The 19,170-nt window shown below is 45.4% G+C and overlaps 2 protein-coding genes and 1 non-coding gene across 9 annotated transcripts in view; 2 read left to right on the forward strand and 1 right to left on the reverse strand.

Moving 5' to 3' along the window:
- Positions 1 to 2,023: 2,023 nt before the first annotated feature.
- On the reverse strand, positions 2,024 to 2,096 carry TRNAR-ACG. Its single transcript has one exon. It is a non-coding gene; the product is annotated as a tRNA-Arg (tRNA).
- A 115-nt stretch (positions 2,097 to 2,211) lies between these two features.
- On the forward strand, positions 2,212 to 10,373 carry PRMT5 (protein arginine methyltransferase 5). Of its 2 annotated transcripts, none has more exons than XM_005882253.2 (17): positions 2,212 to 2,542; positions 3,186 to 3,304; positions 3,607 to 3,692; positions 3,862 to 3,996; positions 4,378 to 4,490; positions 4,626 to 4,675; positions 5,371 to 5,534; positions 5,986 to 6,147; positions 6,318 to 6,395; positions 6,493 to 6,551; positions 6,635 to 6,757; positions 6,844 to 7,019; positions 8,079 to 8,188; positions 8,437 to 8,530; positions 8,699 to 8,815; positions 9,021 to 9,085; positions 9,825 to 10,373. In XM_005882253.2, the coding sequence occupies exons 1-17, from the start codon at positions 2,433 to 2,435 to the stop codon at positions 9,975 to 9,977; spliced, it is 1,914 nt and encodes a 637-aa protein (XP_005882315.1). In that variant the 5' UTR covers positions 2,212 to 2,432; the 3' UTR covers positions 9,978 to 10,373. The 2 variants fall into 2 exon arrangements, with proteins under 2 accessions (XP_005882315.1, XP_005882316.1); XM_005882254.2 differs by lacking the exon at positions 2,212 to 2,542 and adding an exon at positions 2,555 to 2,628 and having other exon boundaries at positions 9,825 to 10,359.
- Positions 10,374 to 11,839: 1,466 nt separating this feature from the next.
- RBM23 (RNA binding motif protein 23) overlaps positions 11,840 to 19,170 on the forward strand; it is a 12,534-nt gene continuing 5,203 nt past the window's right edge. The window contains exons 1-9 of one of the 6 annotated variants that reach the window (XM_014529962.1): positions 11,840 to 12,142; positions 15,306 to 15,381; positions 15,938 to 16,041; positions 16,618 to 16,662; positions 16,795 to 16,980; positions 17,916 to 17,969; positions 18,359 to 18,476; positions 18,571 to 18,723; positions 18,809 to 18,946. In XM_014529962.1, coding sequence (XP_014385448.1) covers positions 12,072 to 12,142; positions 15,306 to 15,381; positions 15,938 to 16,041; positions 16,618 to 16,662; positions 16,795 to 16,980; positions 17,916 to 17,969; positions 18,359 to 18,476; positions 18,571 to 18,723; positions 18,809 to 18,946 — 945 coding nt within the window. In that variant the 5' untranslated portion in view covers positions 11,840 to 12,071. The other 5 variants (XM_005882258.2, XM_014529963.1, XM_014529965.1 and 2 more) reach the window with 5 other exon arrangements.

The following is a 19,170-nucleotide window of genomic DNA, read 5'->3' on the forward strand; positions in this document are numbered from 1 at the left end:
CTGCCGGGAAGAATCCAAATAAATATTGTAGACACTCCACCCTAAAGGAGGGGGAGTGTAACTCTCCACTGCTTAAGTGTGGGATGCACATAATGACTTCCTTCCAAAGAGTGGAAGATGGAAGAGGGAAGAGGGGAGTGTAATTCTGTCAAGTGATAAAGGTCAGTATCGACAGTCATAAATTATGTCCATAGTATGTACTCTTGATATGATGTGATGAAAATGGCACTTTATCTCTATGATCTTCCTCCCCTAAATCCATAATCCCAGTCTAATCATGATAAAACCATCAGACAAATTCTAATAGAGGAGAATATCTGACCAGGACTCCTCAAAGTCATCAAAAACAAGGAATATCTGAGAAACTGTCACAGCCCAGAGGAACCTAAGGAAACATAACCACTGTATGTACTGTGGTATCCTGGATGGGATGGAACTAAGGAAACCTGAATAAACTATATACTTTCGCTTAATATGTACTGTGGTATCTGGAGGGGATGGAACAGAAAGAGGACATTAGGTAAAAACTAAGGAAACCTGAATAAACTATATACTTTCGCTTATAATGTTTTCGATATTGGTCCATGAGTTGTAATAAATGTACTATAGTGATGTTAAGATTTTAATAATAGAGAAAGCTTCAGTGGCAGGGTAGCTCAGTTGGTTAGAGCATTATCCCAATATGCCAAGGCTGTGAGTTTGGTCCCCAGTCAGGGCATGTAAAAACATCAACTAATGAATGCATAAATAAGTGGGACAACAAATCAATATTTCTCTCCCTTTCCCTCTAAAATCAGTAACAAAACAGAAAAAAGGTAGAGAAAGCTGTAGGGTGGCATATGGGAACTTGCTGTACTTTCTGCTCAATTTTTCTGTAAATCGAAAACTGTTCTAAGGAATAAAGTATAATAATAATAATAACAACAACAACAGCAACAATAATACCTGCAGGAACTGAATGAAGACTAAGATGGAACAAAAGCATCTCCAACCCCCTTTGGCTTCATAGGCATCTTCTTAGTTCTTGGGCTTTTGGACTTTTATCCTTTTGGGATACTTATATTGCACCCAGGGGTCCTTATTGCTTATCCTACCCACACCCTTCCCTTGTTTCCCAGGACTTTGTCCCCCTCGGGCGATGGTGATTTCATACGGTCTCTTGGCTTCATTCACTACCTCTCTTCTGGGGATGTCCAAGTTTTGTCTGGTTCAGGTCACTGTTCATCCAACTATTGTACAGCGCCCCCTAGAGGTCCAATTCTGCAGTTCCAAACCCATAACCTATTCTCTCGGAACGGTTTCATTTCGTGTCTCACAGAGAGCACCGAACCCTGGGCATCACCCCTAGAATTCTCTTTCTCCTGTCTCTCTGCCTGTCGGTCCCTAAGTTCTGTCATTGCCTCCCGCTTAGGGCTTTGTGTTCTCCTTTCCATCACCGCTGCCAGGCCCTCAGCTCCTCTGGGCTCCCTGCCTTCAGGTATTCCCTTTCTCCTCCCTATGTCTTTCCTTTCTTCATTCCTTTCCTTCTTTTCCACCCCTCTATCAGGTATTGACAAAAGAAAATGTAGAGATTCTCTCAGGCCTCTGCCAGGCTGTTCATGACTCCTTTCTACTGTAGTTGCTCACCGTGCATTTCTTTTTTCCATCTTCGTGTGTGTGTTTGGATGTGTGTTTAGGTGTCTATTTACATTGTGTTTTTGAGATATAGAATCACTTGGAGTATCTAGTGACTGAATTGCCACAATTTATTTACACTAACACACTAAGGCCCATACAAAGCCTATTATTTTAAGAGCACCAGCCATTAACCCAGGTTCGGATGTAAGTAATTACACATGAACCATCTTTGAATTAGGTAACGGAAAAAGCTGACATAAGATGGCCACAGAACTCAATCAATTTAAGTCCTGAAAATGAGGGAGAAGATAGTGAGGGAACATTAATATAAAATAAAATAAAATAAGGAGAATTTAGAGCAATAAGGAATTATCGCTTAGTTGCAATAATGAACTGTTTGTCTTTCCGAGCCAGCCAGGAGTCGAACCTGGAATCTTCTGATCCGTAGTCAGACGCGTTATCCATTGCGCCACTGGCCCTAAGACAATCGAGCTGGCTTCAGTGACAGTACTTCAAGCTCATATTGCAGGGTTTCATGGGACGTGTAGTTTCTCAACGACATTCTGCGAATTGTTGAGGCATTATGGGAGACCGAAGCTCGTCACGAACTAGACCCTGAGATTGGTCAATGTTCCGGAGCCACGCAATACGTCACTGTACAGCCCGCGGATTGGCCGGAAGGGTCGCTGGAGCCGGGGAAGATGCTCTGGTTGTTAGGGCGACTCGTCCCGCCTTCCGGGGGCTCTTTCCCCTCCCGGCTTTGTGATTGGCTGCTAGTATTAAGGAATCCCGGCGTGGACTAGGCGAGGGAAAAGATGGCGGCGATGGCGGTTGGAGCTGCCGGTGGGAGCCGCGTGTCCAGCGGCAGGGATCTGAATTGCGTCCCCGAAATAGCTGACACACTGGGGGCTGTGGCCAAGCAGGGGTGAGGGCCCGGACCTCCGCGGGCGGAATGCGGGGTCCGAACTCGAGGGCGGAGAGAGGCAGACTAGTCCTCCCCGAGAGGCAGGGGTGAAGGGGTCGGAGTGAATGAGATGGGCTGCGGGTGGGTGGGCACCAGGACACCTTGGGGAGGGAAGCCCCGGGCTTGGAGTGTTAGGGGAAAAAAACAAAAACTTACTGGGTGTGTGGTCACTGAGTCCAAAAGTCGGGGGAGTTGCCAGATAAACTCAAAAAAGGGGCGTACAGCCCTCCAAGGGCCCCGAAGAGCGGAATTAGTGTCTGAAAGTGGGAGGAAGTGTTAAGGGGCTCGGGAGAGAAGAGGCAAACCGTTAAGGGTTCGGCATGGGCAGTACTGGGGTGGGTCTGGATGTGGGAGTCCTGGAAAACCAGTGGCAGGAGTAGGAAATCCACCTGGTGTGGATGCTCATCTTTTCTCCTTACTCGTCTCTTCCATGGCTGTGTGTGGAGATGTTGGGGCACAGTGCCCCGAGGTGGGCCGAACTGAGTCCGCTGAGGGATGGTGGCGGCCGAAAGGGTTGTGCAGGATCCATAGCCTAATCCAGTTGCTTGGACCTCCGGGCACTGCTGCTCTTTACATGACGACGCTGGGTCTGTCACGGTTGTAGGTTTGATTTCCTCTGCATGCCTGTCTTCCACCCGCGTTTCAAGAGGGAGTTCACTCAGGAACCTGCTAAGAATCGACCAGGCCCCCAGACACGATCAGACCTACTGCTGTCAGGAAGGGGTAGGGAGCATCCCATATAACCCTTAATTCCCGGAGGCCGTTCACAACTTCTGCTTTAGCGGAGCCCTCATTCTTCTTTCCCGGCTTAGCTATATTGAGTAGTCCCTGGGATATAGATAATTCTTCTTCTCCTTGCTTACCTGCCAAAAGCCCTCGTTTCCTAATCTGCATCAGGCTATCCCGTACCTGTGATAGAAAAAGCTTTTGTCTCTCATCTCTATTCCCTGTTAAGAACTAGAAATTGAATGAGTAAAGTGCCTAACCTCACTCAATCTTTGTCTCTCCTGGGTGGGGGAGTGCAGACTGGAATACCCTGATTGTGGGAAAGCTTTCTCCATGGATTCGTCCAGACTCAAAGGTGGAGAAGATCCGCAGGAACTCCGAGGCGGTAAGATTATTTGACTTCTCCTCTGGATTTTACTAAAGATCAGGTTTGTAACAAAGCTGGATGGGCAAAACAGTTTTTCCCCCCCCATAACTCAGTAACTCTGATATAATGCAGTTAAAACTATTTGGGTTGCTAACTCTTAACCTTTTCCTCTTGATCTCCATTCCAGGCCATGTTACAGGAGCTCAATTTTGGAGCGTATTTAGGTCTTCCAGCTTTCTTGCTGCCACTAAATCAGGAAGATAACACAAACCTGGCCAGAATTTTGACCAACCACATCCACACTGGCCACCACTCCTCCATGGTATGGCTGAGGGCCTCCTTTCCTGCTGTATATTACGGTAGTCTGGGTGTGCTATGTACCTTCTTGTTCCTAGCCAGTCGTTAAGGGGTACATTTGGCAAGAACTGAAATGTCAGTACTACTTGCCGCTGTCTAAAAGTGGTGAGCAGAGATTGATAAAAGAATATAAAATTATTCCCAGAAACTTATGGTTGAAATATAGGACAAGGCTGATATTTATATAAGGATATAATATACACAAGCTACATGTACATGTACATGTAATCACAAAGTTGGGGAAAGCATATAAATGGATTAACTTGAGGTCTGGATTAAAGGCTTTGAATTGAGAGAAGCTTTCTGGACCCAACAAATTCTAAGTAGGGTACTTGTTCATGTACAGTTCTGGATGCGAGTACCATTGGTGGCACCAGAGGACCTGAGAGATGATATAATTGAGAATGCACCAGCTGCACACACAGAGGAGTACAGTGGAGAGGAGAAGACATGGATGTGGTATGTCTCCTTTTGCTGCTGTACCAGGGTGAAGGGGAGGTTGAAGGGAAGTACAGGATGGAACCCATAGGATGGTCTCCTTGAGGTATGGTGGGCCATATTTGACGGTATTTTTCTGTGTTTGACTCTGGACAGGTGGCACAATTTCCGGACCTTATGTGACTATAGCAAGAGGATTGCGGTGGGTAAGTTCATGAAGATCCTAGGATAGGTATCCCTTTTCTGACCTGGAATAAGAATCAGGAGTTTCATGTAGACTTGGCTGCTGGGAAGTTTTGCTCTTTTTCTGTGCCTCATTGTGCCTTGCTTTTATTTTACTTATTTATTTAAATTCTCACCCAAGGATATTTTTTCCATTGATTTTTAGAGAGTATAGAAGGGAGTGAGGAAGCGGGTGGGGGAGAGAGAGAAACATTGTCGTTAGAGAGACACATTGATTGGATGCCTCCCGCATGCGCCCAGTTGGGGCTGGAGAACCTGCAACTAAGTGTATCGGACCTACGACCCTTCATTCCAAAGGCTGACGCTCTAACCACTGAGCAACCAGCCAAAGCTGCCTTTCCTTTTTTTTTTTTAATGTATTTTTTATTGATTTTGGAGACAAGGGAGATAGAGATGAAACATTAATGATAGAGAATCATCGATCGGCTGCCTCCTTCCTGCATGCCCCACACTGGGGATTGAGCCCATAACTTAGGCATGTGTCCTAACTGGGAATCGAACCATAACCTCCTGGTTCCTAGGTCAATGCTCAACCACTGAGCCACACCCGTCGGGCGAGGCTTCCTTGCTTTTAAGGAGTAAATAGATCTTGCACAAAAGAGCAAGAAAAGGCTTCTTGTCTAGCAGTAGTTCACAGGTCTTTCTTTTCCCTGTGTAGCTCTTGAAATTGGAGCTGACCTCCCATCTAATCATGTCATTGATCGTTGGCTTGGGGAGCCCATCAAAGCAGCCATTCTTCCCACCAGCATTTTCCTAACCAATAAGAAGGGATTTCCTGTTCTTTCTAAGATGCACCAGAGGCTGATCTTCCGGCTGCTCAAGGTGGGTGGTAGAATGGTTCTAAAGGTTCTCCAGTGAGTCCTTTTGCCTTATTCCCATATGTGTGATGCTCTTTTTCCTGTGGGGCTGACTCCTTTCCTCTCTGGTTTCTGGAGAACGATTTCAGCAAAGTTGGGGGTTTTGAGAGGAAAAAGGCAAATGGCAGTGGAAGCCCCAGAAACATTTGAAAAGTTACCAGCTCTCAAGAGAACCTTTCAGAAGGTTTCACTTAAGAAGTTACTGCAAGGAGTCATGGGGCTCTTTGAGCCAGGCTGATGCTTATATGGTATAGGAAGGCTTTATAAGTTAAGTTCATTGAAGCATTATGCTGCTTTTGTTGGTATTTGGAGAACTGCTGGGACTCATTTTACGCTAGGACTCTGGCCATAAGCCATAATAATATCCCAGAATCTTGGTGTAAGGACTGTATCTGATGGGCTGACTTCTCTCACAGTTGGAGGTGCAGTTCATCATCACAGGCACCAACCACCATTCAGAGAAGGAGTTCTGCTCCTACCTCCAGTATTTGGAATACTTAAGCCAGAACCGCCCTCCCCCCAATGCCTATGAACTCTTTGCCAAGGGCTATGAAGACTATCTGCAGTCCCCACTCCAGGTAGGTCTGGAGGGAGGTTGGGGGTGGGGTGGGGAATGTCTCTTGAAAGTAGGTGTTTTAAAATCCTGCCAAAGCTCCGGCAACAATGGGGGGAAGGTTTTAGTAATCTGGTGCATTATTCTTGCCAGAAACTGGCTAACTTACTTTGCCTATTTCCCCTCATTCATCAGCCCCTGATGGACAATCTCGAATCTCAGACATATGAAGTATTTGAAAAGGACCCCATCAAATACTCTCAATACCAGCAGGTACAGTGTGGGTCCAAGATTGGGTCAAGCACAGGTCCGGAATGACGTAGGTGAGGATGGGATTATAGACGTGAGGTCTTCTCTCTTTTCCCACCAGGCCATTTATAAATGTCTGTTAGACCGAGTGCCAGATGAAGAGAAAGACACCAATGTTCAGTGAGTAGCCTTCCCACAATCCCGGAGATTTGTGCGCCTACTTCTCTATATGCTGAGTCAGCTTAACTCTACCCCTTTCTTAGGGTGCTGATGGTGCTGGGAGCAGGCCGGGGTCCCCTGGTGAACGCTTCCCTGCGGGCAGCCAAGCAGGCTGACCGGCGGATAAAGCTGTATGCCGTGGAGAAGAACCCTAATGCTGTGGTGACGTGAGTAGCAACGCTCTTGCTGGGAAGTTTGTCCCCAGTGTCAGTTTTTCTTATTAGTGTCCTTACTTGTATCATCTCTGTTTTAGACTAGAAAACTGGCAATTTGAAGAATGGGGAAGCCAGGTGACAGTAGTGTCGTCGGACATGCGGGAATGGGTGGCTCCAGAGAAAGCAGACATCATTGTCAGTGAGCTTCTGGGCTCCTTTGCTGATAATGAACTGTCACCTGAGTGCCTAGATGGAGCCCAGCACTTCCTAAAAGGTGCCTCCAAGCTGGGGTGTACTGAGTAAAGGGATCGGATTATCAACTGGGAAGGCTGTGGGGATGGGGGAATGGCGGATTGGGTGAGACAGCAACCTAAGAGGAGGTTACAGTTTAGTGGGAGGAGGGGTTGGACTTGGGCCAGTGCCCTAAGGAAATGAAGTAATCTCTCTGAACCTCAGTGTTCACATCTATAAAATGAGGGTAGTAGCCCTGTCTGGTGTGGCTCAGTTGGTTGAGTGTTGCCCTGTGCATTGAAAGGTCGCTGGTTTGATTCCCAGTCAGGGCACATACCCAGGTTGCAGGATTGATCCCCGGTTGGGATCAATGTTTCTCTCTCCCTCTCCCTTCCTTTCTCTCTAAAATCAATAAAAACACTTAAAAATAAAATTAGGGGAATAGACTAGAGCAGAGACACTTAATCTGAGGTCTGTGGACTTACCTGAGTTGCTGTGATATGTACCTTTGGCTTAGTTTTCATCAAGATCTCAAAGAGTTTTGTGACCTCACAAAAGTTAGCACTCATTTAGAATATCTTAGGTTCCTTCCAGGGTTGTTTTGTTGTTGTTTGTTCATTTTCACCTGAGTGTATTTTTTCCATTGTTTTTTGTTAAGAGAGTGTGGGAGGGAGGGATGGGGGGGGGGGGGGGGCAAGAGAAGGGGGGGAGAGAGAGAGAGAGAGAGAGAGAGAGAGAATGAATAACATTGATGTGAGGCATTGATTGCCTCCTGCATGTGCCATGCCCATATCAGAGCCTGGGATCGAACCTGCAACCCAGGTACATGCCCTTGACCAGGAATCAAACCTGTGACCATTCTATTGCAGGCCGATGCTCTAATCATTGAGTGGAACTGGCCAGGGCAGTTTTAACCTTGTGTGACTCTGTAAATTAACCCAGAAGTGGAATCCCCTGTGACAGGAGTTGGGAGCGGTTGGCCTGGGGATGTGACAACATTGAGCTGCCTGGGTCTGTTTGGATGTGTGAGTTTGAGCTTTCAGTTCGTACAGATATACCATTTCCATCTCTTCGGAACTAATGTAGCCCTCCTGCACTGCAGATGACGGTGTGAGCATCCCTGGGGAGTACACCTCCTTTCTGGCTCCTATCTCCTCCTCCAAGCTGTACAATGAGGTCCGAGCCTGTCGGGAAAAGGACCGTGACCCTGAGGTAAAAAAACACTCTCTTCTGGAGGACTCCTCTCTTTAGTTCTTTATTTTTCTACATTAGCGCCAATTATTTTATTCCTCCGCAGAAGATGGTGAGATAGAGGAGGAGTTGGGGATGTGGGAAAGTGGTCGAAATGAAAGTTTGTTTTCATTCTTTTCCATGTCCCTCAGACTTGAGCTTCTTTCCCTGAGGAAGTAGGCACCTCTGACCTATTTTCTCCAGTTCTTGCCCTCTGTCTCTCGGGTCAGGCCCAGTTTGAGATGCCTTATGTGGTACGACTGCACAACTTTCACCAGCTGTCTGCGCCCCAGCCCTGTTTTACCTTCAGCCATCCCAACAGAGGTGGGTTCCTGTGTGTCTGTCCTCTGACTGGGTGCGTAAGAGCTCGCCCTCCTAGTTTTTTCCCTTGCTGTCTGGGTCTGCCTTGTCTAAGCTTCCCTTGGTCTTGCTCTTTACCAAGTTGTCTAGGACTTCTGGCCCTTTGTCACCCACACAACTTTTCCCGGACAGATCCTATGATTGACAACAACCGCTACTGTACCTTGGAGTTTCCCGTGGAGGTGAATACAGTACTGCATGGCTTTGCAGGCTACTTTGAGACTGTGCTTTATCAGGACATCACTCTGAGTGAGTTTGGGGCAGTGGACGATGGGGTATGAGCATGTACTATCTGGGCAGCTCATGTACATGTTTCATTTAGAATTACATGGAGCCCGGGAGTCAGAAATGGGGATCTTTGATTACTTGTTTCAAAGTAATTCAGAAACTTCTCAACCTAGTCAAAAAGCACTGTTATGGAGAACCTCAATTTTTCATTATTTTGTCCCCATAGGTATCCGCCCAGAGACTCACTCTCCTGGAATGTTCTCATGGTTTCCCATCTTCTTTCCCATTAAGGTAGGAATCGCCTTTAAAACTCCATAGGTTAAGGAATACCTTCAGCTGTTGGGTATGGAGAGCATGTCCTACTGCTCTCACGTGCTTGGATCCCAGTTGTAGATGTTGGGATATCTGCAGTGGCCTTCTCCATGGCTTCCCCACGTCTCCTCTAGCTGTTCTATTTTTTACCTTAAGTAAGAATCACCTTTTAAAAACTCAAATTTGATTGTATCTCTCTCCTGCTTAAAACCCTTCCCACTGTCCTCAGGGTAACAGTCAAAATCCTGACCATTACTTGTAAAACTCGGTGTGATTTGGTTTTAGCCTGCCTGTCTAGCTACTGTCCCCTTGATTACATTGCTTCAGTCCAGTGGAATGGCTTTTGGTTCCTCTGATACACCATCTTCTTTCTTGCCTCAGGTTTTCATACCTTTCTCCTTTGCCTGTAAAATTATCTGCTTACTTCTTCACCCAGCTAACTTATTTTCTAGGCTTCCTTGAACATTCTTGTCATAACTTTCTTACCTCCTAGACTAAGTTAGCATTCCCCCTGTGCATGTTCACACACTGATCACATTTTAGATTATTTGCTTAATGTCTGGTTTTTCAATTCTGATTATTTGTTCTGATAGATTTCAGATAAACTTCATGAGGGTTGGGATGTCATATTTTATCATTTTATCTCCATACCTAGCTCAATACATTGCCACATATAATTCATTAGCTGCACCCTAAAATTCCATCTTTCTTCTTACAGCAGCCCATTACAGTACGTGAAGGCCAAACCATCTGTGTGCGTTTCTGGCGATGCAGCAATTCCAAGAAGGTGTGGTATGAGTGGGCTGTGACAGCACCAGTCTGTTCTGCTATTCACAATCCCACAGGCCGCTCATACACCATTGGTCTCTAGCCAAGCCTGCAAATGTCCGGAAGCGGCTTCGGCTTCTGCTCCTATAGCACAGAAGGTGCACTACATCTGTGGGCTGCGATTCCCCTTGCCCGTCAGAGAGGAGCATTTCACTCTGTTTTCCTGCCTTACAATCAAGGTGGGCAAAGGAGAATTAATTACAAGGCTCAAGCCACCAATCTGTGAAGACTTCAGGCCAAGGCATGAGGAATTAGTGCTAGATCTGAAGCTACTCCAACAGGCACTCAGCCTCAAGCGCTCCCTGGAACAGCCCTGAGAACGTGCAGATTGAACACATTTTCAGCCCTTTCCCTGATCATCTCTCTTTCTGTTTTGTGTGGGAGGAAACACAAATAAAGTGAAGTTATGGCCTTTCCAGCTCCAACCCTGCTCTCCCTGCCTCTTCTTTCCCAACCTTACTTAAACCTAGACATATTTAGATCTGTGCCCTTATCCAAGACCCAAGAGTGTCCATTTGAGAAGCTTAGTGGTGACTCTGGGACTTCTGGGTCTAGGTCTTTCTGATTAGCTACAGAGAGGTCTAGTCTATTAGGACCTGTGATTAGGCTTTTGTCTGGAGAGGAGGCATAATTTGCCACCATAGAGAAAGATGGGGTTGTATATAAAGCCAGCTTTCCTTCTACCTTCCTTAGCTACTGAACTGCCAAGCACCTTTGTTACCTCTTAAGAGAGAAACAAAGCTGTCCAGGCATCTCCAGCAACAAGCCACCTATTTTTGTTGTTTTGTTAATCCTCACCAGAACATATTATTTCATTGATTTTTTTTTTTAGAGAGAATAGGAGGGTGGAGGGGTGGTGGTGGAGAAATAATGTGTGAGATTGTTTGCCTCTAGCATGTGAGATGACAGGGCCAGGGATCATACCTGCTACCAGATATGTGCTCCTGACCAGGAATCAGACCCCAGACCCTTCAATGCACAGGCTGATGCTCTAACTACTGAGAACACCAGCCAGGGCAACCTATTACTTTGGAATAAAATCATAGGGTTAAGAGTCCTAAGAGATCATCTAGTCCAATTCTTCATTTTATAGAGGAGGTATTTGAAGTTGGTACAATAATATAAAGTTAGTATTCAAGTCCAGGCTGGACACAGGTCCCCTGACTCTGGCTCTCTGGGTGTAAGAACCAGCTACCTTTTTGGAAGTCTTGGGATTGGGGGGTGGGCGTAAGTCAGTTCCATCCTTTCTGGTTAGAGGGCTGACTACTGCTGCATGGAAGGAGTCACCTGAGAAACTGTCTCAAGTTCACCCTTGCAGGGTCAGGTGTGTGGGCTACTGATTGGAACTGATGTACCTGAGGTGTAGGACCAGACAAATTGGTGACGAGACCTCTTTCCCAGCTCCCAAGCACTGAGGGCAGGAGGCGGTGTTTGGGAGGGTTGTGTAGATAGTCCGTTCAGATGGGGATATGGAGTCCAGCATCTTTCCTGACGTGAAGCAAACGCAGTTCTCCACAAAGCTGTCCCTAGACGGACGTGACCCCCTTGACAAATCAGTTGGGGGAGCCAAGAACGTCTATTACAAGTCCTCGTTGGCTCCGCCCACGGGGGGGTGGCCTGGTCAACCCGAGCTGGGAGCGGGGTAGGAGGTCCCTACGTCTAGTCTCCGCCTGGCTTCTCCGCCTTCCGCAATTCATTTAACCAATGAGCGTGACGGACGGCCGCCTGAGGCCGCGCCCACTTTCCGGAAGTCTCGAGAAGCTAGCCAATCATTGGGAACTTCATGGTTGCCAAGAAGCATTCGAGTTTGGCTCCACCCATGCTTAAAATTTTAACCAATGAAATTCTGCACTTCGGACTGTTGCCGCGAAACCAGTGAAGTTAGTTCCAGCGCCTAATGCTTTAGCGCCTGCGCAGATTGGGGACCGTCTGGAAGACAGTGCAACTACCGCCATTTTGCGGGGAGAGGAGCGGCTCCGGCTGCAGTGGGGCTTTTACTGCTGAGGCTCTAAACACAGCCGAGCTTAGCACCCTCCAACAAACCCGAAGCAGCAGAGAAGACCCGGGCCCCCCTACCCCCGCGGGGACCCGGAACTGGTGAGAAACCCTGAAACCTGGTTCCCTCGCGACGTCACCTATGCGTGACGTAGCCCCCCGGCGCCTGCCGCTGACGTCACAGGCAGAAAATGGCGTCAAGAGCAGAATGAGGCAAGCTTAAAGTAAAAGAAGATTTTTTTATCTTTGATTCGGAAGTGTTTGCTACCTGAATGTAGTCCACTGGCAGGACTTCAGGCATCGGCACCCTCGTGGCTATATCTTATCGAGGAAGACGCTGTGTCAAGGGTCCCAGTGACCCAAGGATCTCTGCCCAGGTCCCCGCAGCCCTTACTGGGGAGGGAGCGTCGACCCACGGGGGCCTGAGAGAAAACGGAGGTTCTGTTTTCAGCCCCGAGTGCCACCACTCAGAGAGATGAGAGAACTGAGATTTCTTCCTTGATCTTCAGTTTCACGAAGGCTCTTCAGTGTATTGGTCTCCGTGGGCCTTTCCCTCTTTCCTTTTATGACCACACTTTCCGTGGCGAAAGAGGAGTGTAGTGAGCCAGGGATGAGGTTTCAACATTGGGACACTGGCCCTCTCAGAGATGGTACTTACAAGCCCATTTTTTAAAAAAAGCGTAGCCTTCGTTTGTACACCTCGTGGGGAATGTTTTTATCTTCCTCATTGTTCCTGTTCTTCATTAAGCTGCCTTAGTTTGGAGATGTTGGTACCAGCTCAGTAGCCGGACCCAGGAGATGGCGCTCCCGTCGCCCCTGGGACTTGAGCCTTTGGTGAATTGGCCCGAGCTGGCCTGACAGTGCCCCTCGTTCTCCGGTGCCCTGGCAGCAGGGGACCTAAGCACTGGCCTGAGTCTTGGCTGTGCTGTGCCAGGATCTGAGCATTGCCCGTGATTGTGGGCCCCTCACGTAGGTTTCGGAGCAGGGATGGCAGAAAGTTCTGTAGTGTTTTCATGGATGGTTTTGAATGGACTTTGACCAATAAATTAGGACCGGGAGAGAGTTTGAAAACGAACAGCCTGAAAACCCATGCTATTTGGGACTGTAATGCTTTTAGGACACCCGAAAGCTATACTAAACCCAGCGAGATTACAAGTTTCAAAATGTGTTCATGTTGTATATGTCTGTGCCTAAATCAGTTCATTCATTTGTTTCTAAGTCAGAGTGAAAATTGTACTCCATCACTGGGGGCTCACGTATCAACTTCAGTGAAAGATTTTGTGTGTAGGGTTACCCCTACCCTGCACTCGCACTCAACGATTCTTGAAATCAGAAGCATTTCATTTAGGGAGGAAAAAGCAAATTGTAAATGATAAAGAGGAACTTTGTGACACTTAGAAAATTTGTGTAGACTTGGCAGCCAAAATGACTGAAAGGAACAGTTTGAGGATAAAAAACTTTTCCTTTTAGAACCATTTTTTCCAGAATAGATCAGATAGTATATATCATAATTAGCCTGGTTCTTGATATTTTGAAACATATACAATAAGGTATGGCTAATGGGACTGACTCTATTGATAAACCCATTGGGACATTAATTCTCTAGATAAGTACATTTAAAAATAGACATCATGATATACTTTGTAATTTTCTTTTTTAAAATTTTCTTTTAAGTTAAAACCATGAGAGAGAGCTAACCAATATAGTGGATAGAACATTAGACTAGGGTCAGAAGACTTTACTCACAAGTCAGCTCCTCCATTTGAATTTTGTGACTTTGGACAGTTCACAAAACTTCAGATTTTCATCTGTGCATTGGAACTGATATCCGGCTGTAGCATATATTACCTTTGATTGTTAAATAATGTAAGGTGTTATTGTAAGAGGTTGTGTTCACTGGATTTTAGACACACCTATTTGATTTTGGTTTAATTTCCAATTTAAGCTTTAAATTTGTTTAAGAGCAATTTTTATTGTTTTACTCTTTCCAAGAATTCTGTCTCTATAACATGCCTAGCAATATTCAGTACTATAAATGATAAGTGTCATTTACATTACATCATCATTACTCTTTTCATATTATTTTATTATATTACTTACTTTTATATTTACATATAATTTTTATGTTACTCTATTAAACCATCAAATAGACTGTGGGTTCTGAGGGCAACAAGGACAGCATCGTTGGATGATGCATTAGCTACTTTAAAGAAGACAACGCTCTTATGGATATGGAAAGTTTGATTATGATTAACCTTAGCATAGATTCTTAAGATTAGTTGGAGGGGGTTTAGCTTTATTGAGGTATATAGTTGATATAAAATTACATTAAAGCGTACAGTTTGATGGGTTTTGATATGTTTCATCCATGAAACATCACCCCAAAACTTTCCTGTGCCCTTTTGTAATCCTTTCCTCCAGCCCCTCCCCACCTACTCTTATCCCTAGGCAACCACTGATCTGCTTTCTGTCACTACAGGTTAGTTTGCATTTTCTAGAATTTTGTATAAATGTAATCATACAATACATACTCTTTTTTGTTTGATTTCTTTCACTTACCATAATTATTTTGAGATTCATCTATGTTGTGTATATTGATAATTTCAGACTAGTAATTTTTGAATAAGTTTTCCTATTGATTTTGTTTGGTATCTTCTGTTTTTCTTATTTAAGAGACCTGTGGTGGACACACTTAGGAAAGATGATTGCTAGATGTGAAAGCTTGGGGGAGCGAGAAGTCCCACCCTGCCTGCCTAGACAGAAAGGCTTCACAGTGGAATTGGTTAAGCTTGTCTTAATCATATATTTCTGAGTTATCTAAACTAGTTGTTGTTTTATGAAAAATGCTTAATGCTGAATTATCTAATTATTGATGTTTTGGAGGGGGATGTGGGAAATAGTTTAGGGCAAATCTGCATTATTCTGGTGTTGCTTTGTATTCTCATTTTTAGTCTTGCATCTATCTTTTTATTGGGAATATGTGCTTATTCCTATGATTTAAATTTAAACCAGTTATTTATTCAGAATTTTGAACAGTAGAATGGAGGCCTAGTGCTTGTTCATTGTAAAGTGAATAGTAACTTTGAATACCAACACTTTCTTTTCACAGGCTAGGACACGGTCTGTATTATTTTGTCTCTACCCAGTTTCCTTGTAGACCCTTCACCTATTCTAAGTCATCAAGCAGAAATAGTTCAGATCTGTAAGGTGCAAAAATAAACCTAGGGTAAGCAAATAGCCGGTACGATTCCTTTGGAGTTTATGAAACAGAGCTATGTTCTAAAGTCTGTTTCTTGGAGGGGGAAGGGAATGTGGTGTGCTGAAAGGGAAGGAAACATATTAATGAGGTTCTTGTGTATTGATATCCTCTCCTCAGATCTGCTGTGATGGCATCCGATGACTTTGATATCGTGATTGAGGCCATGCTGGAGGCTCCCTATAAAAAAGAAGAGGTAATATTCCCACCTCACTCCTGGGTTGGTAAGAAAAAGCAATTGTGGATCATTGGTCTCAACATTTTGTGAATTCTCTTTCTCTGCTTGTTTATTGTGTACAATGGCTATTCATAAAAGACATAGTCATTTAGTAAGCTATTCTGGAGATCAGTACTCAAGGGCCATGCTTTCAGAGAGGGCCCCCTAAAATGGAGGGGGAGGGACAAAAGGTAGGAATGGGTACTTTGCTCATAGTTCTCAATGGTACACTAGAAAGTCAGACCTATACCTCAGACCTAACTGACTTCTCATTCTCTTGAGAAATAGATGTTGAGTAGCTAAAGTTTTAACATCAAAAACTGTCCCTCTGATCTCTTCCTTTTGGGTAGTTTTCCTCCCTTTCTCTCTTCATTTATTTTGTTAGGAGGTCCAGGTGTTTAAAAGTTGGCTAGATAATTAAGAGCTTTGATTTCATATGCTTTTTTCCTTGTCCACTTTTGTTCTTTCTGTGCCCAATGGATTCTATGTGTCTGCCACGATGAACCTTGTGACATTTTTCTGGTGAACCCTTCAGGATGAGCAGCAAAGGAAGGAGGTTAAAAAGGACGGCCCTAGCAACCCCAGCAGCAGCACCGGCAACAGTGGCAGTGGGAGCAGCACCAGTGCGGAGGCAAGCAAGTGAGTGTGGTGTGAGGAAATGGGTTGGCAACTTAGGAAGGGAAGCAGTCTTGTCCGTTGGAGAAACAGCAAGAACAGAGAGGTACAATGGACACAGACAACAGGGGTGTGAGGGCATGAGTGGGGGGGAGGGCGGGCAATGGGGGGATAAGGACACATGTAATACCTTAATCAATAAAGAAATTTTTTAAAAAAGAACAGGGAGGTAATTGCTTCTAAGACAGCTTTTAGTAATGGCTTCACTGGATCTTGGGCATAACGGTGATTTAGTTTAATGATGTAGTTTAAGCTTTTCAGTGTAGATTTGTGGATCAGTCCCAGCATTGATATATTTCATTTGAGTAAAATAGCAAGAAGACTCCTACTTTGGAAACACCAGCTTTGGCTGTATCAGATGCCTGACAGCATCCAGGGCTGTGTATAAGTTGGTGTGCAGTTGCTGTGAGCTACTGCCAGATCATCTGGACTTTGGTCCTTTATTGCTTTCTGTTTCACCCTGGCCATACTCTCATTTCTTTTATGTGGGAGAGATCATGAAACCTTCGAAATAATAAAAATTTACACTGTCTTTCACAGGAAGAAGAGTCGGAGCCATAGTAAAAGCAGGGATAGAAAGCGCAGGTCAGTTATTCTGGGGGCTGTTGGGTTTTGAGAATTACTACAAATGGAAAGATACCAGGGAAAGCTATACATTAAAGGCCAGAAGAGGTTGGTTGGTTCTTTAACAAACTAAATAGTTGTTTCCATCTACAGTCGTAGTCAAGACCGTAGTCGAGACCGGGATCGGCATAGATGGAGAAGTAGTCGGAGCCGAAGTCGAGATCGGCAGCATCGTCACCACAGCCCAAGCTGGGATCATCAACATAGTAGTGAGTCCAGAAGTCGGGCCCCACGTCGTGAGAATCGTGTGCACTACAGGAGTCCACCACTTGCTGCTGGGTATCACCTTTTGCTAATAAACTCACCTTTGTATTGTAATCTGGGTAAAACGATTTTGCTGTGGTCCCTGCCTGAGGATGCTTATGTCCCTCTGTGATAGGGAGGAGATCCAGTTATTGCAGGGGTGGTACTAAGAATTCACAGGTCACCCTGGCTGGGTGACTCAGTAGTTTGGAATTTTGTCCTATATACCAAAAGGTGGATTCAATCCTGGTCGGGGTGGGTACAAGAGCCAACTACTTGATGTTTCTCTCTCCCCCTCTCTCCCTCCCTCCCTCCCTCCCCCCTAACCCCCCTTTATCTTTCTCTAAAAAGAAAAAGTAGCCCTGGCTGGTGTGGCTCAGTTGGTTAGAGCATTGTCCCACACACAGAAAGGTCACAGGTTCAATTCCTGGTCAGGGTACATACCCAGGTTGTGGATTCCATCCCTGGTCAGAGTGCGTGTGAGAGGCAGCTGATTGATGTTTCTCTCTCACATTGATTTCTCTCTCTTCCTCTTTCTCTCTCTTTAAAATCAATAAAACCATGTCCTCAGGTGTTTTAAAATTCAATTTAAAAAAAATCCTTGGGCAAGGATTTAAAAAAAAAAATTCGCCCTACCTGGTTTGGCTCAATGGAGAAAGTGTTGGCCTGCGGACTGAAGGCTCCTGGGTTTGATTCCGGTCAAGGGCACATGCCTGGGTTTCGGGCTCAATCCCCAGTGGAGGGCGTGCAGAAGGCAGATTTTCTCTCATCATTGATGTTTCTCTCCCTCTCCCTTCCTCTCCGAAATCAATAAAAATATATGTATTTTTAAAAGTAAAAAAAAAAATTTCATGTGTGAGAGGAGGTGGTGAATGGGATCTGGTTTTCTCATGATGGCAGACTCAGCATTGGTGCAATGTGAATAAAGTTGGGTGATACAGTTTTCACTTTTTTTGTTCTCTATTCCTTAGGCATAGGTATGGACACAGTAAGAGTCCTCATTTCAGAGAGAAGAGTCCGATCAGGTAAGTTAATGATGAGCACTTCTTTAGGAGTTGTGTGGTATGAATAAAAAGCTCTTTGAGCCCTGACTGGTTTGGCTCAGTGGATGGAGCATCGGCCTGCAGACTGGGGGGTCCCAGGTTCGATTCTGGTCAAGGGCATGTACCTTGGTTGTGGGCACATCCCCAGTGGGGAGTGTGCAGGAGGCAGCTGATCGATGTTTCTCTCTCATCGATGTTTCTAACTCTCTATCCCTCTCCCTTCCTCTCTGTAAAAAATCAATAAAATATTTTTTAAAAAAATAAAAAGCTCTTTGAGCCAAACTTTAGGAATGTGTGGTACTTGAGAGTAGCTGGAAAACAAAGACCAAGTATTGGGGGGGGTGGGGTTCTTAGTAAATTTTACTTTTTAGGGAGTCAGTTGATAATCTGAGTCCCGAGGAGCGTGATGCCCGAACAGTTTTCTGTATGCAGTTAGCCGCCCGCATTCGGCCTCGAGACCTGGAGGACTTTTTCTCTGCTATTGGCAAGGTAACATTTCCCCTTTTAGTTTCCTTCTTAGTACTCTGTCTTTTATCCATCCCCTTCTATACCCAACTTAGGATTTCCTTTTTCCCCTGGATAGGTTCGTGACGTACGTATCATCTCAGATCGGAACTCACGTCGTTCTAAGGGCATTGCCAATGTGAAATTCTGTGAAATCCAGTCTGTGCCACTGGCCATTGGGTTGATAGGGCAGCAGCTGCTGGGGGTGCCTATCATTGTACAGGCCTCACAGGTGAGCAGGCTGAGAAACTGATATGAGAAAACAGCTTTGAAGGTAGCAGGTGTGGGACTTGACCCATCATTCCCTCCTTCCTCAGGCTGAGAAAAACCGACTGGCAGCCATGGCCAACAACCTGCACAAAGGCAGTGGTGGACCAATGCGCCTCTGTGTGGGCTCCCTGCACTGCAATATTACCGAGGACATGCTCCGGGGCATCTTTGAGCCCTTTGGCAAAGTGAGTAGAAAGTGAGGAAAACCTCTGAAGGGAATTGGAAAAAGTGGGGAGGGTGAGTGTTCCTCTTCATTCTGCCTGACCATGATTAACCCACAGCATACATAGTAATGGGCATATGGGTCCATGCTTGAACAATTAGACAATTAGGCTCCATCTCTGTTCAGTAGACAAATGAGTCAGCACCATGAAATCAAGGTCCAGATTAAGTAAGATTAGTCAGAAAG

This window comes from Myotis brandtii, unplaced genomic scaffold (genome assembly GCF_000412655.1).
Source record: "Myotis brandtii unplaced genomic scaffold, ASM41265v1 scaffold70, whole genome shotgun sequence".
NCBI classification, from domain to species: Eukaryota; Metazoa; Chordata; class Mammalia; order Chiroptera; family Vespertilionidae; genus Myotis; species Myotis brandtii.

Bases quoted from the DNA above. Each gene is read 5' to 3' on its own strand.
- PRMT5 (XM_005882253.2), top strand. From the start codon at position 2,433: ATGGCGGCGATGGCGGTTGGAGCTGCCGGTGGGAGCCGCGTGTCCAGC. The intron at 3,997-4,377 runs GTATGGCTGAGG...GTTCATGTACAG, and splicing joins CTGGCCACCACTCCTCCATG to TTCTGGATGCGAGTACCATT. The intron at 4,491-4,625 runs GTATGTCTCCTT...GACTCTGGACAG, and splicing joins GAGGAGAAGACATGGATGTG to GTGGCACAATTTCCGGACCT.